The sequence below is a fragment of the Eretmochelys imbricata genome, chromosome 1 (assembly GCF_965152235.1).
Source record: "Eretmochelys imbricata isolate rEreImb1 chromosome 1, rEreImb1.hap1, whole genome shotgun sequence".
In the NCBI taxonomy this organism is placed as follows: Eukaryota; Metazoa; Chordata; order Testudines; family Cheloniidae; genus Eretmochelys; species Eretmochelys imbricata.
Window position 1 is genome coordinate 124,523,441 of NC_135572.1, and position 24,047 is coordinate 124,547,487.

A 24,047-nucleotide genomic window follows, 5' to 3' on the forward strand; every position below is an offset into this window, starting at 1 on the left:
TGTTCGCTACACCTCTCTAGATTGCCCAAAGAGCTACAGACTTCCAATTTGAAGGGCCAAACTCTTTGTGGAGAAGACAGATTTTCTCTCCACATCCTGAAGGATTCTCGGACCGCACTACACTGCTTAGGAATCTACATTGTGGAACGGAAGAGAAGATATACCTCTCAACCACACCACAGATCACAATCTTCTCAATGCTCACCATCTCTGTGCTGTTATGAGCCACAGTGTAAGAGGCCCAGGGCTCAAAAGTGAGAACAGTCTGCACCCCAGTCCATGACCTCTCAAACTGCCTCTTATAAGCACTTTGATGAGCTAGTCGGGGGCCTGAATAATGATACCTTACAGCATCAGCTGTCATCTATACACCTGTCACACCACTCAGAAGTCACCTTACCTTACTTCACAGCAGTTAGGACCAGCTCTAGAGCAAAGAGATTGATTTCTAGCCCTGAACTTACAGGGTACCTACTTCCATATCTCAATACAACTATCGTACAGGAGATTTCCTACTGCTTACCTTTGGGGCAGGATCATTACAGGTACAGACTGCTGCACACAGGGTAGTCTCCAAGGTTCACTTCTTTGTAGTGGCATACTAACCCCGGTACAGTGACTGGACTTTAGCAGCACCAACCTGATGCAGTACAAGCGAGACCATTCTTCTCACTACCCACATTCACCACCCTGGGACACATGTCTCCTTAATATACTGAGGAGCTCACCTACACAACAACAAGGTTCAGGACAAATGGCCTTCCACAGAAATGACCTTCCATATCGCTCTTTTGGGGCTAGGGGCTGTCAGGAGTGCCTGTGCACAAACTCTGCCTTTCATCAAAAACAACACACAAAGGTTATGATGGACTTAATGTGACTTTTATGTTTTATATAAACTGCCAAGGAGCTGCCAGATCTCCCTCCCTCTGCAAGACAGCATTCAAACTTTGGAATTGATGCACCCATCACAATGTGTTCATCTCAGCTGTCTGTCTACAAGGGATACAGAACGGGATAACCAGCAGTCTCCGCTGGAATTTTCTCACGACAATGAGTGCATACTGAATTCACAGGTGCTTCAAGATATAGCCACCCTTTGGGGAAACATTCACTGGTAGTTGCTCTCATCTTCTCAGCGGGCAGGGCCCACTTGTATGTTTTTTCCCAGTTTCCTACCCTATCCAAGGTTCTGTTGAAAATTCAACGAAACAAAGCGAGAGTTATTGTGATTGCCCCGCTTGACTATGACAAGTCTGGCTCCCTTACCGACGCAGATGGCAACATGCCCTCCTGTTCCTCTGACGTCAGCCCATTCCTCACCCACTCTCTCAAAACAGTGGCACCCCAACCCATGGGTCCTCCGCCTCCAGGCTTGGATCTTTCTTTGTTCCAAGGCTTAGAAGCAGAATGCTCTGACAAGCTGAAACACAAGTTGACCACTCCACATACCTATCTACAAAATGGAAACGACTCCAAGTTTGTACCATTCCAAATGGACAGACCCAACCTCATCTTTCCTCCCTCTGATTTTGCACTACATTTTAAACTCTCACTCAGCTCCCTTAAGGTACATCTCATGGCGAAAATGGCTTCCCACTTGAAGTTTGCTCAACCACTAACGTGTAGACTCTTTAACAGCATTGCCACCCGCTCCAGCCTGGGACTTTAATCTAGTTCTCAGGGCTTGGACTAGACCTCCCTCCGAGTCCAGGGCAACTTGTTCTCTCTTACACCTGTCCATGATGACAGCATTTCTAATTGCCATCACCTCAGCTACGCATATAGGAGAAATAGTGGCCCTGATGGCACACCTATCATTCACGGCCTTGGTCTTTAAAAAAACAAAGCAAAAAAACCAACAAACAACTCCTCTAAGGCCATATCCCAAGTTTCTCCCTACTTTTTCTGCACATTCCATATGAATCAACAGATCCATCTCCCTGTTTTTTCCCAAAATCACATTGTGACAACTGGGAGACAATTGTGTATATGCTAGATATTAGAAGGACATTAGCATTCTACTAGGACAGGACTAAGGACTTCAGGAAATCCCCTAAACTCTTCCTTTCATCCACAGAAAGATCCAAAAGCTCAGTGATATCTCCTCAAAGACTATCCAAATGGGTCTCTAGTTGCATTAATCACTTAGCAAGGGCGCAACTTGCTTCTGTCCATACGCACTCCATGAGATCAGTTCCTACCTCCATCACATTCCATAGGGATACTCCTATCTCCCCAATCTATAGAGCAATGATTGGGGCCTCTATCCATACTTTCGCAGAACATTATGCCATCACTGAAGATTTGGCCGCTGACACCATCTTCAATTTCACAGTACTCTCTGTAGTAAAAGACTCCGCTCCGAAGTCCCAGCCTTCAGTGATAGGTACTGCTCCAGAGTCACCTAAAGTGGAGCACCCATAGGGACACTACTCAAAGAAGAAGAGGAAGTTACTCACCTTGTGCAGTAATGATGGTTCTTAGAGATGTGTGTCCCTGTGGGTGCTCCACAACCCGCCCTCCTCCCCTCTACTTCGGAGTTCTCTATAGGGCTTTGGGGTAGAGAAGGAAGTGAGGGGGGTTTGCCTGTGCAGTGCTAAATAGCCTCAAGGCAGACCATAAGGGAGGGAGAGCACATGCTTGGGCTCAACAGGACACTGCTACCAAAAATCTCTGATTAGAGATGCAGGGGCACACAGACACCTAAAATGGAGCACCCATAGGGACACACATCTCGAAGAACCATAGTTACTGCACAAGGTGAGTAACTTCCTCTTTTGGCTGTGTTAGTAATGCATTTTTAGTAAGTCGTTCATTTTATTCTTTAATCCTCTCAACTATACTATTTAAATGTGCTAAACTGAGGGCACCATCACAAAAGCATACGCATTACAGGCTAATCTCTTTGTTCCACAACAGACAGGACTGTGTTTCAACTGAATCCCCTGCACCTGGTAGGGAAGGGAGAAAAACATCCTCTGGTTTGAAGTGTATGAAAAGCTGGAGAGCTTTCATGGCAATCGCAGAACCAGTCACCTACTGAAAGTTGTAGCATAAGGATAAGCATAGAACAACTCTGGTGTTCAGAGATCTGGCAGAGTGGCTAAAGCGTAAGGTTATTAGGTTTTTTCTAAATCTAAATTTAGCAACACGCCAAGGCTACATCTATACCACCTACCACTGTACAACAGTGAAAAGCACACCACATCCACATGGCTGTGTGTGGCATACATGTCAGTGAAAGGCTCTGGCAGAGGGGAGGCAATGGGGAAAGGCTGAACCTTTCACTGCTGTGAGAGCCTTTTCCTGTTGCTAGTCTTTTGCCACTGTTGGGAAAGGCTCCAGCACCAGGGAGGTGGCTGAGTCTTTCCCCACTGCTGTCTGGGGAAGGGCTCCGCCAACCGGGAAAGACTCTAGCAGTGGGACACTATGCTGCTAAAAACAGCAGGATAGATGAGGAAGCACAGGTTGGGTGTGTAAAGAGCTGTGTAGAGAACGTACTCGAGTATATACCCACGCCTTTCAGGAGTGTCTTTACTCACCTAAGCGGTGCCTCACGGTCTACTCTGCTATTTATACCCATGTGAGGGGGCTATACGGGTACGTACACTACATGCCACCAAAGAAGCAAGCAGTGTAGATATAGCCCAAGAGAAAAAGGCCAGAAAAAGTGATAGTTTCACAGTATTGCTTTTTACAGTACAAGAGTTACACAGCTAAGCAATATGGCCTACAGATTATATAACAAAAACTCTCATGAGGATGCAATTTTTAAACAGTAAATCATCAGCTGATTAGGGTAATGCCCCAGAGGAAAACCAAAAAAACTGTACTGATTCAAATGCACTACTAGCTACTTACCATTTTAATTGGAAGTTTAAATTATGTAAAAGAATAAGAGTACAAAATAAAGCCAGACTACAGAGCTAAATGAAATCCAAGACCTGCACGCTCAACTAGTTAAATCCTTAGTTAACGGATAAAAGGTGAAGCTGAACTATAATAATCTATGAAATTATAAAAGGGCTGCTGACAGCATGCTAATTGGTTTGATGGAAGCCTTCCAGCCTAAAACCTATTTTAAGATTCCCAATGGCATGCTTATGATGGGAACAATGCCACTTTTAATACCTACTGACAGAGAGCAATTAGTGTCATGGGAATTCACAAACTTTTTTTAGGTCTAAAGTTTGACTTTGAAATGAAAAATGAATTTCTAATGTGTGCAGAGACAGTGAAAGAAAGTTTTTCAAAACTTCTGGAGGAGGGTTATAAATCTTTACTAGAAACAGGAGAGTTCTTAAGAGACTGCATCAAGAGTACATAGCATGACACCCACATTTAAACACTGGAGAACCTGCAAGTTTGAATTCGGTCACATTTAATATTAAGGTTCCATTTATAAAGCGTTAACAGATGTTCTAAGCAAATTCAACTTGAGGAGTACGAGTTAGATTGTTGCAAGAGCATCAGTAGAAGGTGCTGGTTATTTTAAAAGTTATGAAAGCAGCATACTGACCTGTTGGTCTATCAATCTATAAAAATTATTAACAATTCATGAATTATTTTTAAATAGAACCTTAATAAAGCGTGGGAATGAGGAGAAGGAAGTGTTTTACCAAGTTCTGCAGATTGTCTGTGGATCATTTGGCTCTCCTAAGGGACACTAAAATGGAACCCCAAAAATAATGAACAGAAATATTGGTCTGGTCTTAATCATTTTGTATTTAAAACCAGAAGGGATACTTTTAAGGGATTGAACAGTAGACGGATTGTTGACTGGGCTTCATGGTCTCCTAATATCATGAAATGTAAATACTATTTGTGTATGACTTGAAAACATCATAGGCTAAATTCTCAGCTGGTGTAAGTCAGTGTAGCGCCACTGAAGGCATTGGAGTGACTCTGATTTATACCAGCAGAAGATAGTGCCCAATGGATTGGGTCTCAAACCTTTTGCTACCATACTTAGCACAAAACAGCACTTGCAACATCTTTTAAGTTGTGTAATTTGTCCTGTAAAGGAAATTTTTTTGGTGGTAGGTAGAAAAACGAAGTTAATACTTCGCCCTTATACTTACATCATAAACCTGTGGAGTAGTCAAACAGCGGGCCAGCAGACCACAGCAACTTGGAAGGGTTGTGGTTAGCGGAGGGCCACTATGGGTGAGAATGGGCTTTAAATAACTTTAAAAAAAACAATTAAGGAAAACAGATGTATGCTTGAAAACCACTGTGAAAACAAGACATTTTAGTATAAACAATCCAGTCATTGATGCATAGCCAGTTCAAGTCCTCTGTGTAAACTGATTACACTAACAGAAAAATCTGTTTAGTTTTTTTTGTTTTTTTTTTTTACTTAAAAAAATTTAAACACACCAAAGTGGAAAAAGACTTTTTTCCTTTAGCGAGTTTTCCCATGATCCTGTTGGAATCCTTTCGCCTCCCACATGCTTCCAGCAGCGGGCTAGACTACTCTCTTCTCAATCATTCATGAAACAATAGCTGGGTCCATATCTGGGCACCATCTGGAAAGGACAGAAGAGAAAAGCGTGCACATCTGGAAGCGCTTTAGTTTTCTGTGTTGGCAGGCTAAGGACATTCTGCAGAGGGGCTCAGGAAGGACGGACACGTTCTCCCACAATCCGCAATGAAACAGTTTCTAAGAGTAGCTCAGTTTAGTATGGCACGAAGAACCAAGCAACCCAGGCAGCGCTGGTGCTCGTCGCTGACTGATAACGAGCGAGGGCAGGAAGCGCAGCCCTTGAACCTTGCCATCTTCAGCATAATGCAGTACCCGGGTGTGGGTGCTGGGGGAGAGAAATGGGAGGCCAGTAAAACGGCATCCCAAATTCCTTAAATCGGCAACAAAAACAACAAAAATACTAACTATATACAAGAATAAAAACAGTCTTATCTGTGTTTTAGAAAATGCATCACAAGGGCCGAGAGAACAATAGAGGCTCTGACTTGGACCATGCAGTGGTGAGAAAGAACCAAGGGTGTGGTTGGTCTGCACTACCCTTTATTGCCTGGGACAAAACCATGAGATGGAGCCAGGCAGCATGCATGGACCAACAGACACATTGTCTTTCAAAATCTCTGGCTCCAAATGCAGAGCGCATTCATATAACTAGGGGTCTACTTAAATCACAGAGATATCACACAATTTTCACGGGTTGGTCATGGAATAAATAGCAAATTTTGTAGATGTGTTACACAACCATGACATTTGCTATTTATGCAGTGACCAACCCATACGAAATGTGTGATTTCTCCACAGCATTTCTCAAATTAGACGCCCAGACCGAAATGGGGGGGGGGGTCACAAGCTTATTAGGGGGTCGTGGTATTGCCAGCCTTACTTCTGCACTGGCTCTACCGGAAGCTGGGGTGGTGGGAGAGTGGTGGCTGCTGCCCACCATGTTATTGCCACCCTTACTTCCCTACAGCTGCTGATGAGCAGTGCTGCCTTCACAGCTGGGCACCTGGCCAGCAGCTGCTACTCTCCCTTCAGAGCTGCGTGGTGGGGGACCAGGGGAGACCATATTTCATGGTCCATGACACCATTTCCACGGTCACGAATTTGGAGGACCCCTCAGTGGAATACAACAGGGACCATAACTCAAAGAAGAAGGATCTCCTTTTCACTTGTGAAACACTTGAACAAAATTTGTTAGTCTCTAAGGTGCCACAAGTCTTCCTTCTCTTTTTGTGGATACAGACTAACACGGCTGCTACTCTGAAACCATTTATTGAGAGAGCTATCCTGAGACTACTTTAAACCTGGGGTTCAGAGGTGACAGGCTTCTAAATGAGCCCAGTGTAAACAGGTAACATTTGTACTGATCTGTACCCACCAGAAACCTATTGCTCCCTTCCCAATCATGGGTGCTAAAGGGTACATTTTAACCGTGCTCTTTGTGAAACTAAAAAAAGCCAATAGCAATAAGAAATTCTATTTCTGAATTCCAATGTTTCATCAGCACAAATCCTGCAAAGATCTTTCCCCAGCCCACTAGTCGCTACTGAGAAAACAAGTGCATTAAAAGCCGATCTCTTGCATTAAAAGCCGATCTCTTGCATTTAAAATTCAACTGTAATAGAGCAAACAAAGCTGCTCTAAATTAATGTTTTTCCCTCTCCTGCACCTGCTGGGGACTGTGCTTGTGCCACGGGCAGACAAGAGGAAATAAACACTGCCAGCCAACCCTAGTTTACAAAGGCACAGACCTTGAGGAGGGAGAGGGGGTAGTTTAGTCAGCTCTGCTTCCTTCTTAAAAGGCAGTTAATCACTACCACATACTCTGAATTATTTCCCAGCTCTCTTCACAGTGAGTCTCACAAAAGAATGCTAAGTAGCAGTACTATTAAAGTAGCTTGGCCTAAAAATTGACCTACTGATACTTTGACAGAGGCTCCAACCACTTGAAAAGTTGTCTCTCAAGGATTACAAACATTTACAAGTATTTCAACAAATTAGTGTTTGTGCTCCCTTAGGTTATGTCTATACATCAATGTAAGCCTGGGCTCGAGCCCAACCTATCTTGCATCCACACACCAATTGTGCTAACATAGGGTTCGGACCTACAGTCCCAGGACGCTGCAGGGCTGGAGGGTCCAAGCCCATGTTACACTGGACCACAGGTTCTGAGCCCTATTGCTTTCCTGTGTGCATGCAGCCTCAGCTTGACTTGGGTCCCAGAAGTCCTCCCCAGGCATCCCAGAGTTCCCGGCAGCAGAGGAGCAGCGCTGCAGGCAGCCCCTGCCTGGCTGAGCGCGCTTCCTGTTCCTACTCTTCTCTTGCTGGTGACAGCTCCAGCTCCTTCTCATTGCTGCACAGAGCTTGCCTGGAGCAGGGAGCAAAGCTGATAGGTGGGAGGTGGCTCCCGGCTGCCAAGGTGTTGGGGGTCATCCCTCTCCCAGCCGTTGGTCCCACTCTGTTCTCTGTCCCTTGCTCCTGGGCCTTCCCTGCCCTCCCTGCGGCTGCGTGTGCAGAGGCACCCAGGTAGCGTGCACTTGGAGGGTGGTGGGTGGGAGCCAGCCCCAAAACTTCCCCGCAGCTTCCTGGGAATCCCCTAGCTCTGCCTTCCTGGGTGCGATGGAGGCAGAGATAAGGAGTCCCTGGGGGGTGCTGGAGCACACTGCACCCCATGCCCTGGGGATGCACTTCACCGCTCCGCAGCCAGCAGCAGCCAACATGTGTGTGTGGTTGGCTGTTTTCCCTCTGAAACCTTCATTGTATGTCAAACTTCAAAACAGACAAAAATAAATAAAAGAACAACCAAACAAAAATCCCTTCATTGAACAGCCTAGTTTAAAAATTAAGAATTGCGAAGTTTCATGTTAATAGTTTGACAGCCCTGGACATGGATGCCCTAATTATAGGGGCACAAGGGCATTTCCCTGCCAGCATGACTCAGCCTAGAGGTGGAGAGTCAATTCTCAGATTAGATGACAGATCAGTATAAAGCCTTCTGAAACTGCAGCCATTCTACTGAGACAGCCACCACAGGAGCTAATTGTGATTATGTACTGAGGTGCTCCTTATGGGCACCTGAGTACCATCCATTGCACCATCACAGTTGGAAAAATCTACTGCCCACCTTGTTTCCTCACAGTATAAACACATTTGTAGGGCCAGAGTGTCAAAATTGAGGGGGGAAGGTATGCGAGGCACTCCAGGACAGGATTACTTTGACTCGGGTCTGTGTACTGCAGCGTGGACGCCAATGCCCCAAGTTTGAGTACGGGTCAGAAAATCCCTTAACCGAGGCTTAAAATGCAGCGTAGCTGCTCAAGTCCAGAGTTTCCTGACATGGGTCAGCTGACTGGAGTCCCACTAACACTCTGCTTTACATTGCTGTGTAGAAGTATCCTTTGGTACTTCTTTTGGCCCCACTACCATATTGTCTGAGCACTTCAAAATCACATACGGCTCTTATCCTCACCCAAAAGGGAAGTGCCATTATCCCGGTTTTGTAGCTCAGGAACTGAGGCCCAGAGGCTAAGTGACTTGCCCAAGGTCACACAAGCAATCTGTGGCAGAACAGGAACTGAACCTAGGTCTCCCAGGTCCCAATCAAGTGCAAGCCACACGGCTATCCTGGCTATTTCTTAATGTATCTGGACACAGGGTCATCCCCTCACCCCACCCCTCTGCTTAAAAAATGGACTTGCTGTGTTATTAAGTATAGCTAGTGCCCAGCGCATCTATCAGAGGAACTGGAAAGGAGGAGAGACAGGAGAGCTAAGCTCCAACTGTGGGGCATCCCTTTTACATGGGAGAAAAGCAAGACCACACAAATAGTATAGTGAAAGGTGTGTAACACACATAGGGGTCAAATTCTGCATCTGGTACAGACAAGGAATTTGGGGTTGCACAAATGTTGGAGGGCAGGAGTTGACTTGTGTGTTTTCAGTCTTCAGTATAAATTCTCCACATTGGACGTGACCCAAGAACAGGGACAGCTGTCAAGAAGCCTAGGCTAAGACTTTCCAACCCTGAGTGCCTAGAGTTAGGCTCCTACGTTCATATTTAGGCTCCTAAATAAGCGTCCTGATTTTTCAAAAGTGCTGGGCTCCCAGAGGCTCCTACTGGCTTCCGTGGAAGCGGCTGCATGCTCTAACTGTGCGTGTGCCACTCCTCCTCCCCTCCCCCCCACTAACTTCTTCCGCTTGGACAGAGTGTTAGAGTAGGAGGGTGGATGAGTCAGACTGAACTTCTGAGTCCTAAACATCTCATATCATCTACAGGGTATCCCATAAGGGCTCCATCCCAATGAAGCAGCATGGCTATTCAAAGCAAAGTAACTGAGCTGGAGAACACAGGTTCAGGAAGAACTAGACTGCTAGTTTGGTCTCTGGGCACTAGCAAAAATGAGAATTGTCTTGCAAAATGGATCACTGACTTTCTGGACCTCGAACTTTTGATCATTGCTCTTGTTGCAGAATTCCTTTTCTGAGTAAAGCTCTTCTCTCCCCACACCAGGGTGAAATACCACATGCCATAATGGAGGAAATTAACTGCAAGTTCAAGTTCCTGCCCTGTACCCCAAATCTATAATGCCCTCTGCTGAATGACCTTTACAAAACTTCATCGTCAAATCCGTAAATCCAGAGAGTTATAAATGGCAAAGAAACTGAACATTACATTAGCTTCAATATCTTGAAGCTAAGCAATACTTGTTAAAAGGATACTTGTGATCAAAGCTATACCATAACCTGAAGAGCCAAGCACTTTCCTGCTTTGTCCGGTTTCCTCTTTCAGAATCTGGACCATCCTGAGAATGAAAGGACAAAATACAATCTGTTATTTCTGGAAACACAAACACACACTTCCACCCAAAAATTCCACTGAAATTCTAGACATAAATGTAATCCCCACTGAAATGAGTAACACCACACTTATATGGGATTTTTCAGGGGGGAAGAGAGGGGGAATAATTTAAATAGGAGTTAGGAACACTGCTGTGCTGAGAAAATGCCCTACCCCAGTCAGATCAGTGAAGGGCTGTTCCGCCTGATTCAATGCAGAAGATGTATGCTGCATGTTCTGGGTCCCTCTGCACTGGAGTGATATTCATCCTTAATTACTTTAATGATAAAAAAAATATTCCTTGTCCTAAGACCAGTTAAATCACTGATGACTAGTGTACCTTGGGGAAAAGTCATTTCACCTCTTGTGACTCAGCTGATGCAGTAGTAGCACTGGGTAAAAATCTAAAGCTGAACACTGGACGTTGCATCAGAGAGCTAAGCCTTCCTGGATAAATACCCTTAAACATTAGACCTTATGGTTTGAAAGTTTTTACTGAATAAAATGGACTGGAACATTTCCAGATTTGTTCCTGTTCATCTCGACTTTGGCTTCCTTTACTCTGGGTTTATTTGATATCTTTGCCTTAAGCCTCTTGTTTCATGGTCAGAACAAAAGGCTTTACCACACCTGATGAATTTCAGAGATAAAATTATGCTTTGTCAATCAGCATTAGAAGAAGTAGGCTCGTCAGTGAATCCAGATAAGCTTGATAAATCATATTTGGGTGAGGTTGTGAAGGATTTGGTAAGTGCCAGATCAGACTAAGTCTCAGAAGTGTTAAAACGTTAAACAGGGTGGTGAGGGGGGTGGGGGAGGGCTTACTTTCCATCCCAAAACTTGCTTTAGCCCACACATAGCCACTCTTCCCAGCGCAAACCTTACGCAGATACTTGTCTGCTGCTGCTGGCGGCGGCACTGCCTTCAGAGCTGGACACCTGGCCAGCAGCCATTGCTCTCAGAGAGCAGAGAAGAGGGGGCCAGAACTCCCTAGAGCAGCCCGACTGACCTGCTCCATACTGGGCTTCTGGGCCCCACTCCTCTGCAGTTGCTGCCCCTGCGAGGGCTCTGCCAGCCCAATAGCCAGGTCCCCCCAGCCTGGGCGGCTCTTACAGGCTGCGAGCAGTCAAAGGGCAGAAAGGAGCTGAGGAGCAGACACAGCCCCTGGGCTCTGAGCAGCAGCAAGAGACGGGGGAGTGCTGTGGCCAGCCACACCACGGCATTAGCCAGTGCATCCACACTGCCCACCTCCAGCTTCTGGCCTCTGACATGGCCCTGGGGTGGGGCCTCAGGGGAGGAAGCAGGGCTGGCACTTAACAGAGGAGCAGGGGGTGGGGCCTTGTGAAGGGGGGCATATTTTCTGTCTAATCCACATCAGCCCTTGCACTGAGAAGAGTCCCTGGCATTAAATATAAGCCTTTTATTGTACCAGCAGCAGCACAAGTGATCAACCAGCCGGTGTTCAGCTGCACTTGTTTTTACTTTTGTAACTGGTTTTTCTTTTGGCTAGAAGCTGCCAAACCTCGGTCAGAGAAACCAATGAAGTGAGAACACCCATGAAAGAATTCTTCAGATCACTGGAGAAATAATGCTGAAGCCATTCTGCCACCTCCATGTGCTTCCAACCTAGAAAAGGCGGTAGCATCACCACAGAAAGCCAGACTTCTCAACAAACAGCCCACTAGTCCCTCCCAGATGATAAATCTATTCTGCTGTAATTGCGACCTGCTCCTGACCTTGGGCCTGTAAAATAGGGGGAGAAATCCCATGGGAACTATAACTAATGGCTTTTGTTAAGATACAATACACACATTAAACAGAAACACAGTTCAGATAAATGCTTTACTTTTGTGTGGGACAGAATATAAAACAAATGACTAGCTTCTAATTTCCTTGCAAATATTGTCAATGTGAATATTACCCCTTGTTTTTTCTAATTATTCCTGCTGCAAGCAGTTCCTCAGAGACGGCTCAGTCTAGTCTGAACTGGCTGAGAACATTACATCATTGCACAGCCATCAAACTTTGGGTCTTACCCTGCTTCCACGGTCTTCCTTGGGACTGGGTAGGGCATACAGAGATTAGGAAAGGCAGAAAGAGAGACTTCTGTTGCAGGACTGGGCCTATTCGGAGACCTTCCAGGCACAAAAGGCCAAATTCATCCTTTGTGTTACCTTATCCCCATAGTCTTAGAAATTACATATAACATGCTGTTGACTTCAGCAAAATTATACCAGGGATAGATTTGACCCAAAATCTGCAAGGAGCTCAACACAGATGTGTAGCTCAGTTCCTGCAATAAAGAAAGACGCTTCCTGAACAAGTTCTTTTTAATCATCATTTGCTACCAGCAGGAAACAGCAAGGAGATACAGCTAACAGAAACTTCACTCCACTCCAAATGCAGTCAGTGGGGTGTGTGTGTGTTCTGTACACTGAATTTTGTAGAACTGACACACTAGTGCCCTGTGCATCTTCTGGGTAGAAATCTGTTAGTGTTTTATGTTGTGCACTTTGCTTCCCCCTTTAACAGGTTAATTTCTTAACACGTTTCTGTGTAGGTGATTAACTGCTCTACTGAATCTGTTTAGCATGAACCAGTACTGACGGCCTGGCAATTCCAGCTCTGAGTTAAGGACTAGAGTGGAGCTCAAATGATGCTGATGGCTCTGTGAAGAGGCAACTGTCAATCAAGCAGCTAGAAAGGTCAGTTCACAACAAACATTTTACTCCCATTCCAAATACTCACTCCAAGGGAACTTGGATGGATGTCATTTGGAAGTGACATTTTCTGTATTTATGGACAAAGGAACCTGGAAATGTTTTTTATTTTATTGAAAAAGTGATTATTGCAATAATCACTCCAACAATATACAATTGCAGTGATTATTGCAATATTGGTGCCTAGCTACCACAAGTGAATGTTACAGTAGAAATTCACAGATATATGGTATCCATGATAAAAGGTGTATTTGTGACACTCACTTTGTCTTGCAGTAGAGATCGGCAATATGGGGTGAGGTCAAACTGCGCTTGTGCACTGTGTAAAGTAGTGAGGGCTTGCATTAACATAGTGGTGAGCACCAGGGAACTTTTAATTTGTGCTGGCAGGATCTACATGGGCCTGTTAGCATGCAACACGTTGGTACACCTTCGAAATCATTGCCCTCTAGTGCACATTGATGTAGATGAGACCAAAGATAAAATTTGATAATCTGACTGCAGCTACTTTACACAATTAAAAGTGCAATATTTGGTAGCAGTCACTGAACAGAAGCCAAGAGGACTTTTCTCTGTCCATTGCTCCTAAAAAGAACTGGTTATGGTTTAGAACATTTAAAGAAGAACGCAAGAATCCCTACTGGAAAAATAAAAAACCAAGCATTAGACAGCATGCAAAAAACTCAGATCTGGGGAATTTTCTGGTGCTGTTACAAAAGATCCAAATTTGAAGCACATATCAAGATGGTGTATTCTGGGACCTGAAAATGTACCCATCAGCCACCACAGGTATCAATCAGCAAATAAAATGCATCTGTCACGAGAGAAAATATTCACCAATGTCACATATCCTTCACGTTCTTTTGGATTATCTCGTTTTACATTAGATCACCAGCCTCGTAGGAAAATTATCTAATTACTTACTCCTTGTAAGACTTGAAAGCTGTCATTGCTGGGTGGGGGATCCTGATCTGGGTCAACTCCAACTCTATAGAAACATTACGAAAACACACAATACAAAAGCAAACTTATCAGATGGTCATAAACACCATAAGCAGATGAGAACGCATTTTTAAAAGCAGCTTAAGTGGTTAGTTCAACAGCATTCCACATGCTTATTATAGAAGTCATTTTAGGAAGAGTTTTTCTTTCTTCCATTGTAATTACATAGACACCTTACAAATAAGTTCCTTTTTCAATCAACCAGAATCCTTCTCCAGGTAGCAGATTTTCATTTACAACCCACCACCCTCTTCCTTGGCTGGCTGCCATCCCTGCTGTGTCTTTTAGAACAATACCATTTTGTGCACGGACTAGCAGAGTTGTGGCTAGTCTCTTGATCTGCAGGGAACATCCCTCCTATGTGGCAGAGTGTGTTCACAAGAGTACTGTGATGTTAGACAGGCCTCAAAATGGCTTAGGCATACACAATAATTTACACTTTTTAAATATACTTCCTAAAAAGGGATCAGCAAAAGAGCTTCTAAAGCTAGGTCTTCACTGCCCCCCAGTTTGGATTACAGCAGTGTGAACAGCAGAGTGCAAAGTGCTATGCTGTAACTCCCCCTTGAGGATGCTGCAGGCATGAACTAAAAGGGTCCTAGGTTTCAGAGTAGCAGCCATATTAGTCTGTATCCGCAAAAAGAACAGGAGTACTTGTGGCACCTTAAAGGCTAACAAATTTATTAGAGCATAAGCTTTCATGGGCTACAGCCCACTTCATCGGATGCATTGAATGGAACATATTGTAAGAAGATCTCTATATACACATACAGAGAAGGTGGAAGTTGCCATACAAACTGTAAGAGGCTAATTAATTAAGATGAGCTATTATCAGCAGGAGAAAAAAAACTTTTGTAGTGATAATCAAGATGGTCCATTTAGACAGTTGACAAGAAGGTGTGAGGATGGCGTGGCTAATGTGATTAGGTCCTATGATGGTGTCACCTGATGACACCATGATAGAACCTAATCACATTAGCCACGCCATCAGGGGCTCGTTCACCTGCACATCTACCAATGTGATATATGCTATCATGTGCCAGCAATGCCCCTCTGCCACGTACATTGGCCAAACAGGACAGTCTCTATGCAAAAGAATAAATGCACACAAATCTGACGTCAGGAATCATAACATTCAAAAACCGATAGGAGAACACTTCAACCTCTCTGGCCACTCAGTAAAAGATTTAAGAGTGGCAATTTTGCAACAGAAAAACTTCAAAAACAGACTCCAATGAGAAACTGCTGAGCTTGAATTAATATGCAAACTAGATACCATTAACTTGGGTTTGAACAGAGACTGGGAGTGGCTGGGTCATTACACATATTGAATCTATTTCCCCACGTTAAGTATCCTCACACCTTCTTGTCAACTGTCTAAATGGGCCATCTTGATTATCACTACAAAAGTTTTTTTCTCCTGCTGATAATAGCTCATCTTAATTAATTAGCCTCTTACAGTTTGTATGGCAACTTCCACCTTCTCTGCATGTATATATATCTTCTTCCTATATGTTCCATTCTATGCATCCGATGAAGTGGGCTGTAGCCCACAAAAGCTTATGCTCTAATAAATTTGTTAATCTCTAAAGGTACCACAAGTACTCCTGTTCTTTTTAAAAGTTTCCTAGTTCACATGAATGTAATCCTGTTTAAAGAGGACTAAGTTAATGCGAACTGGGAACCTATTAGTTTGTGTCCACAGAGGAGTTACAGCACTGGACTTTGATGCAGACTGCTATTCACACCCCTGTAGTCTGACCTGGCCGGGAATTCATTATCTTAGTTTGCTCTGTCTTTTGGGAAGTTTCATTATCCTAAATAACATGGGAATTGCCACACTGGATCAGAGTAGTAATCCCTCTAGTCCAGTCTCCTATCTCTTAAAGCGATCAAGACCAGATGCTCCAAAGGAAAGAGCAAGAAACCAGATATCAAGCAATTACAGACTAGCATGCCCATAAGGGAATTTCCTTGCTATAGTTATTCAGTTAGTGATTGTCTTATGCCTGAAGCATCTCTTCCCAACATCTATTTAATCTTACCTAAAGTAACTCAATATTTCTGTTATCTTTATAGTTGTCAAGGACTTCTGAAATCCTATTAAGCCCTTGATCTCCAGGATCTCTTGTGGCCCCAAATTCCACAGATTAATTGTGCATTCCACAAGAGAATGGTTTATCAGTATTAAATTTATCATCTTTCAATTTTATTGAATGTTTCCTCATATTAGGAGTAAAGGAAAAAATAGGAGTAAATTACACACTCACGTTGTGTAACTTAATCATGTTCCCTCTTATTTGCTTACTTTTGGAGAAAACGGACTGTTTAGTTTACTCTCCTCATATAGGAGATTTTCCAGGCCACTCGTTACACATCTAACTCTCCTCTATTTCAGCTATGTCCTTTTAGAGATGGGATTACCAGAACTGAACAGAAAATCCCAGGCAAGGGCCTATCAATGGTAGACAGAAGGGACATGATAAAGTTACACTGAATGGGACAGAGAAGGTAGATTGGACGTTATTGTTCCCCTCTTATCATAAAAAAAAGAGGGCATCAACGAAATAGAAAGGGAACAAGCTTTAAACTGATACGGAAATACTTTTTTCACACAAGGTGAGATTCTATGTTGTGCCTCTTTAAAGCACAGCACGAACAGGAGAATGGGGACATGAGGCACTTGAACTACAATTCCCATGAAGCACCACAGCAGCATTTCCAAAATGGAATTATTTTGGGTTTAGGCTAAAATTTGTCAGTATTCAAATTTCTGCTCCAAACTGAAATTTTCTGTGGAGGAAAAAACCTCAATTCTGTTGATTTTCCTTTGTAGAAGTCAGCAGGGTTATTTCCTATCATATGTTTACCTTAATGTTCTTCAGTCCTATTTTTGACCTGTTTCAGCCAATTAACAGGGTACCAAAATAGGGCCTACTGGTTTGAACGATTAGTCTCACCTTTCAGCATTTTTTTTAAACAGGTACAATATTTGGTGTCCTCCAGTATAGTAGCTGATTTTAATGCAAGTGTTTATTTTTCTTAGAGGCTCAGCCACTTCATTCTTAGGCTTGTACTAACTTGGTGACTTTTTGCTTTTTATCAATTTGTTCTAGCAGCTCTTCTTTTTGAGACCATAATCTCTGACAGTACCTCATTTTATCACCAGAAAAAAGGATAAGTATCTCCCTAATATGCTTTGTGGAGAAGACAGATGCAAAGAAAATATTTAGCTTCAATGTCCTTCTCCTCCTTAATTGGTTCCTTTGCTCCCTGTTAGTCCATACTCACCAGTCCCCCAAAGTCTTTGGTTTTTAACCCTCCTGGCTTCCCAACTTCAGTACAACCTCACTTCATATCTTCATATAAAGCGGTCTCTCCTAAAAAAAATCTCTCTTTGTTTAAGGTCTTTGATTATTTGTTCTTCAAATTCTTTTATCCCTCATAATTCCCATTTTACCTGCTCTAATTTATAGGCTTTTCTATTGGCTTCACTTGGCCTGGATTTTTCACTTTCTGACAGACACCTCTGAGGCTCACATAACCTCTTGCATCTTAACACTTAACGAAGCTAACTTTTTTCTTACCTGTCTGTTTCTTTTTTGTTTAGGGGGTATGTGTGCCTGATGTGTCTATTATGGAATGCTTTTTAATAGTCTTCATGCAAAGTCTAAGGATTTTAAGTTCTTTGCTTAACTTCAGGGTCTTTTTAACTAGGTCTCTCCTTTAAATAAGTCCCTTTTCTAAAGTTTAAATGTTTGAGTGCTAGTTTTTGTTAACATTACTCCCACAAGGATGTTCGCCATTAGTCGTTAAGCAACCACCAAAGAATTAATAATCTTTAACTACAATTCATGACAAATCCTACTATTCCCACCATCAGAATTTAGTGCAGAGAATGTAATCAAATATGATCGTTCATTTTGGGGTCAAGACAGAGTTCCAGTTCAGTTCAAGAAAAGCTCTTGATGTTGGAGAAAAGTCTCTCAAGCAAAGTGGTTTCCCTTTACTTGGATGCTCCATAAGCAATTACAAAAATCAATTGCTATCGAAGTCAATATTTGTTCCTGTTCACTTGAATTACAAAATTGTTCAGGGCTGGATTGATTTACTTGGATTAGCTCTTATACACCAGATGCACAGTGACCATAGCAAGCCCAGTCATCTTGGAATTTCGCTGAAATGGTCTACTGGAAAGCCAGATAAACGAGTACATGTTGGTCTAAGCACTGACCAGATGGGCCTGTCAGCTGCAATGCAGCCAAGAACATGGCAGTGCAGTCCCAGCAACCACCACTATTTTCTGTGCTATCCACTCTAACAATCCATAGCTGCAACACATGGTTTCTAGGATTGCACAGATGACGTCTTTGATTTGGCAACAAAATTATTTACATAAGACTTGGCTGAGGGATAACAGTATGAGAAAAGTCATGTGAGAAAAATTTTCTGTTGTGACTACGGATAATAAAGCCTGAAACTGGCCCAAAAAAAGCACATTTCTTTCAGCATCAATTCACTATTTCGTTATGTAGAACCAGATAACTACAAACTGTCTTAGTAAAAATACTGTTTAGTCACCATTTTCATTCTGGTCTTGGGCTATTCAGTGGAATTTATACAGACACAACATAGGAACAGTATCTAGATCAGTGGTTCTCAAAGCCGGTCTGCCGCTTGTTCAGGGAAAGCCCCTGGAAGGCCGGGACGTTTTGTTTATCTTCCGTGTCCGCAGGCTCGGCCGATCACGGCTCCTGCTGGCCGCAGTTCACTGCTCCAGGCCAATGGGGCCTGTGTGGGCCGAGGGATGTGCTGGCCGCCCTTCCTGCAGCCCCCATTAGCCTGGAGCGGCGAACCGTGGCCAGCGGGAGCCGCGATCGGCCGAGCCTGTGGACGCAGCAGGTAAACAAACCGGCCCGGCCCGCCGGGGCTTTCCCTGAACAAGCGGCGGACCGGCTTTGAGAACCACTGATCTAGACCAGAAAACAAGCTCGTTGAAGTGAAGGTGTGACCCCTTATGGAAATAATTCTCTATTTTTCAGAATATGAACAGTGTATCTTACTTTAAGACATGTTTTAATGGTAAATGGATTATCACTGAGCTTGTAACTTCATCTGCCAACTGAGTTCCTTCACTACCAACCTTTCCCTGTCAACACTATTTCCTTAACCAATTTGGTTTGGAAGGGATCTAGAATTACAGTAGAATTCCAGCATCACTCTTGGTGCCATAGTAACTACTCAGATGTGCCACCTGTGACCCTAAAGCTGAGCACTGGGGTCACTGTAGTTAGGCAGACTCCTCCCCAACTTGCATGCACATGTTCATGAGCTCTGACAATGGTGCCTCTGTCATTATGACTTCTGCCAACACACACGAAAACCCCAGAACAAACTCAAAGGGAAAGTTTACATGGAAGGGGAAAAAAGTTGGCAAAAAACCACTTTTAAAAGCCCGATTGATCCTCACTTTGAGAAATTCCACACTGGGCCATAGAAAGCAGAGCAACTCTAATTCTTGGTGATATTGCCCAAGTCCAGCCTTCCCAAAGCCTGAAATGGAGGGCAGGAATTCACCATAGGTGGCATGTCTAAGCATGTACAGTTACTGTGGTAACAGCCCTGAGTGCTGGTAGTACTTTAACTATTCTGGCTCTAATGCAGCTTGTTTTGGTGTTGGCCTATTTGTGGTTCTAAAAACTAACTGGTGGGTTGGGATTCCTGTGATACAACAGGGTGCATTAAAGATGCACCAAAGGAATGTAATAATTACATGATACACTGCAGCAGCCTACAACAGGCCCTGTCTCCAGTTCACGGGCTTTGAAACTGATCTGGACTCCTTTCCCACTAAACTCAATGGGTCAGAGCCAATCAGCACCTTTCTTTGGGAGGGTTCCAATATGGGACAGTCCTGCAACTGTGGTGTGAGTCAATCTTACTCTCCTTAGTATCCCCTTGGAAGTCACACAGACTACTTGCATGAGTAAGGATTATAGGACGAAATCCATGATTTCTCATCTCACAGAAGGCTTTTATTTTTACTATTTTTACAATAAAAGAACCTTTTTACTTTCTTTCCTAAGTGTGCGGTGACGTAGAAGGGGGTCTGTAATCCAGATTTTAAGGGGAATAAAAAAAATTGGAAAAGCTGAAAGAGTGAAAGCCCTGCCTGTGGGAACCACACCCTTTCAGCTCACAGGAATTAAACTGATTCAGAATTATGGAAATTGCACAAAGTCCCTCATTTGCAAAGCAGCAGCATGCTGTAGCACAGAAAGAGAACACATACTTTGGGTTAGAAAGGTGAAGAAAGCCAAGCACCAGGTTAATTTTATACTGAGGAAACCAGTGTCACCTGAAGTACAGCCAGCGGCTTTCATTTATCTCTTCCTCCGATGGAGCATGATCACCAACTCTGGTACAGCACAAGAATGGAATGTAAGTAACAAAAAATGTTTGTGAGCTGGTATCTTTAGCCAAGCTCAAAATAAAAACAAACCAAAACCAACAACAGAAACAAACATACAAAATAAAAATGGAATACAAAATGATAAAAAAAAATCATATAAAGTAACGACAACACTGTATGATAAACGTTTGCTAATAACATCCCCTAGTTTGTTTACATACAATCATGTGGGGTGATAATCACATCCAGAAGCTATCACCCTCAAGAAAAGGAGATCCAACCATGTTGCCACAGAATCTTTAAATGACAACAAAGTACATGTAACAATTATTTCTACCAATTATTACAAGGTGGACAAAATTACTATAAGGTGGGTGCCCAACTGGTTGAAAGACCATATTCAAAGAGAAGTTATCAATGGGTTGCTGTCAAACTGGGAGGGTGTATTTAGTGAGGTTTTGCAAGGGTCAGTCCTGGGTCTGATACTATTTGGTATTTTCATTAATGACTTGGATAATGGAGTGGAGAGTATGGCTATAAAATCTGCAGATGACACCATGCTGGGAAGGATTACAAGCACTTCAGAGGACAGGATTAGAATTCAAAATGACTGACAAATTGGAGAATTGGTCTAAATTCAACAAGATGAAATTCAATAAAGGTAAGTGCAAAGTACTACACTTTGGAAGTAAAAATCAAATGTACAACTACAAAATGGGGGACAGTACTGCTGAAAAAGATCTGGGAGTTATAGTGGATCACAAATTGAATACGAGTCAACAATGTGATGCAGTTTTAAAAAATATCATTCTCAGGTGTATTAAAAGGAGTGTTGTACCGAAGTCACAGAAGGTAATCGTCCGACTCTACTCTGTGCTAGTGAGGCCTCAGCTGGAGTAGTGTCCAATTCTGGGTGCCACACTTTAGGAAAGATGTGGACAACCTGGAGTGAGTCCAAAGGACAGCCACAAGCATGAGAAAAGCTTTAGTAAATCTGACCTACAAGGAAAGATTAAAAAAACTGGGCACGTTCAATCTTGAGAAAAGACGACTGACAGGGACTTAATAAAAATCTTCAAATATGCTAATGGCTGTTATCAAGAGGACTGTGATCAATTGTTCTCCATGTCCACTGAAGGTAGGACAAGTAGTAACTGGTTTAATCTGCAGCAAGGGAGGTTTAAGTTAGATATTAGCAAAAACTTTTCAGTTAGAAGGGTAGTTAAGTTCTGGAATAGGCTTCCAAGAGAGGTCGTGCAATCTCCCTCAAAGGAGGTTTTTAAGAACAGGTTGGACAAACACCTGTCAAAGATGGTCTAGGTTTACTTTCTCCTGCTTCAGTGCAGGGGCTGGACTAGGTGACCTCTCAAGGTCCCTTCCAGCCCTGCATTTCTAGGATTGGCTACACATATACACATAAGATATATCTATAATATAGATTTAGAGAGAGATTGTGTGCATATGTGTATAAGATATGGCCAATGCATATACGCACAAAAACTATATTTAAAAAAAAAAAATTAAAGGTTGCAAAGTAGAGCATTCTAAAATTAGCATGTTCCAGAATGAAGGTTACCTTGTAGTGACACCTACAGTTAAGGCTGCCTGAGTCTTTCCATTCTAAGATTCTCTTTTCAGTTGCTTATAACTGCCAGACTAACAGGCTGATTATTTTCCATGGCTTATGTCTGTCTCAGCTATTTTTGGAAAATTACAACAAAACCTGTTTAGCTTTTTCCTCAGAATGAGTTTAGCGAAAAATACATTTTTACGGACGTTATAATATCCCTTCAACCATTCTGTTGAGAAGCTCTAGGGCCTCCATACTTTGGAGCAGGGACTTCAAATCTGGCAGGAGGGCACCCTGGTGTCTGGGATGTGCCTTTTGGCATCCCCCCCCCCCAATAACCCACCCTAATTTAACCACATTACAAGCCCCTAAAAATTCCAGTTTGCACATGCTCAGTAGACACTTCTTGGAGTTTGGACGCTAAATTTTCCTGAAGTCTATCTGCTCTGAGCACGCTCTAGCTCTGGGATGCAGGGATGGAGCAGGATTAACTGCTCTTTCCCAGTACTGGGGGCCACAGTGGCACCAGCACAGGAACTGAGAGCAGGGAGTCCATCTCTCCAGGCAGAGCAGAGGGGAAGCAGTTTGACTTGAAGGCAGAGGGGACTAAGGCCAGATTGGGTCCTATTGGTCAAGGAGGCAGGGAGCCAATGGGAGGGTAGGTAAGGGGAGACTGAGCTCAAACTCAAAATTGTGGGGGAGCATGGGGGACTGGTTGGGCAAGGAGATTGGGAGTGGAGGCGGCGGAGATCAGATGTGGAGCCTGGGGAGGAGGCCGGGACTCGGACAGAGAAACTGGAAGAAGAGAAGACTGGGATGAGGAGCCAGTGCTTGGGAAGGGGGCTAAATAGGTTTCAAACCTACTGATGACCCACGTGGGTGTCAGTATGATGCCACATGATGGAATTTCTGCCTGTGCAATCTTAATTCAAACCCTTGTGCAGATTATAATTCATCTTTTAATTACATGATGACATTTTCTCCACAGGACACCTGCTTCATTCAGGGAATGGCTGGCTCATTACAAAAGCAGCTTTGCCTCTCTTGGAATTGACACCTCCTAATCTATTATTGGGAGTGGACTACATCCACCCTGATCAAATTGGCCCTGTCAACACTGGTTCTCTACTTGTGAGGTAACTCCCCTCTTTTCATGTGTCAGTATAATAATGCCTGCATCTGTAATTTTCACTCCATGCATCTGACAAAGTGGGTTCTAACCCACAAAAGCTTATGCCCAAATAAATCTGTTAGTCTTTAAGGTGCCACCGGACTCCTTGCTGCCTCATTCAGTGCACTGGATGGTGCTCACTGAATGAGTTAGCTATTGAATATTTTGTTTTATTCTCATTGGTCAGTATCTGGCCCCATGCCTCATTTACTGCACATCACTCAATTTCTCATTGCTTAAGTTTTTAAGCTCAGTTGTACATTGCGCAATTTTACTTCCATATAGTTAAAACATTCAATAAGTCTTTGTATCTGAATAAGTTGGACAACAGGACTTCAATTAAAAATCCTGCTATTTCAATAGTAACCATGTCACTATGCATCATTTAAGTACCAAAAAGTAAAAAAGTTAGTATTGGAAATCAGAGCTTCTCCCCCCAGCAAGAACAGTGCTTAATTATATCTTCATCACAAGCTATTTTACAGTTCCTAAAATTCAGAAAAAAGTTTACTAATTAAAATTCATGTTTTGAAATGAATTAATTCCAGCTACTTGTAGTGACTATTCCCACCCACCTAGTTTGAAACAACGAATTCTGAACAAAAACAGGGAGGACACTAGTCTGCATTTTGCTTCAATAGCAACATTCAGTACTAAACTGGAAAAAGGAAGCAATGCCCCAATAGGTCACCCATTCCTAATGAACAATGACAGACCCTTATTTTGAGATATAAAATGCAAGAGTTCCCTTTCTCTGTGAGAAGTACAAATGAAATCTTGTCAGCCACTCTCTTGAGAGGAACTTTGACAATGCTTCTGATTTACTGGCCTGTCAGATCTCTCTGAAGTTT

At 43.2% G+C, this 24,047-nt stretch overlaps 1 protein-coding gene across 1 annotated transcript in view; it reads right to left on the bottom strand.

The window, feature by feature from the left end:
- Positions 1 to 24,047, bottom strand: part of SLC9A7 (solute carrier family 9 member A7) — a 125,213-nt gene that overhangs the window by 12,782 nt on the left and 88,384 nt on the right. Inside the window, exons 13-16 of the mRNA XM_077815003.1 lie at positions 20,402 to 20,461; positions 13,966 to 14,029; positions 10,204 to 10,286; positions 5,085 to 5,190 (exon numbers count right to left, since the gene is read on the bottom strand). Coding sequence (XP_077671129.1) covers positions 5,085 to 5,190; positions 10,204 to 10,286; positions 13,966 to 14,029; positions 20,402 to 20,461 — 313 coding nt within the window. The remainder of the gene's footprint in view (positions 1 to 5,084; positions 5,191 to 10,203; positions 10,287 to 13,965; positions 14,030 to 20,401; positions 20,462 to 24,047) is intronic.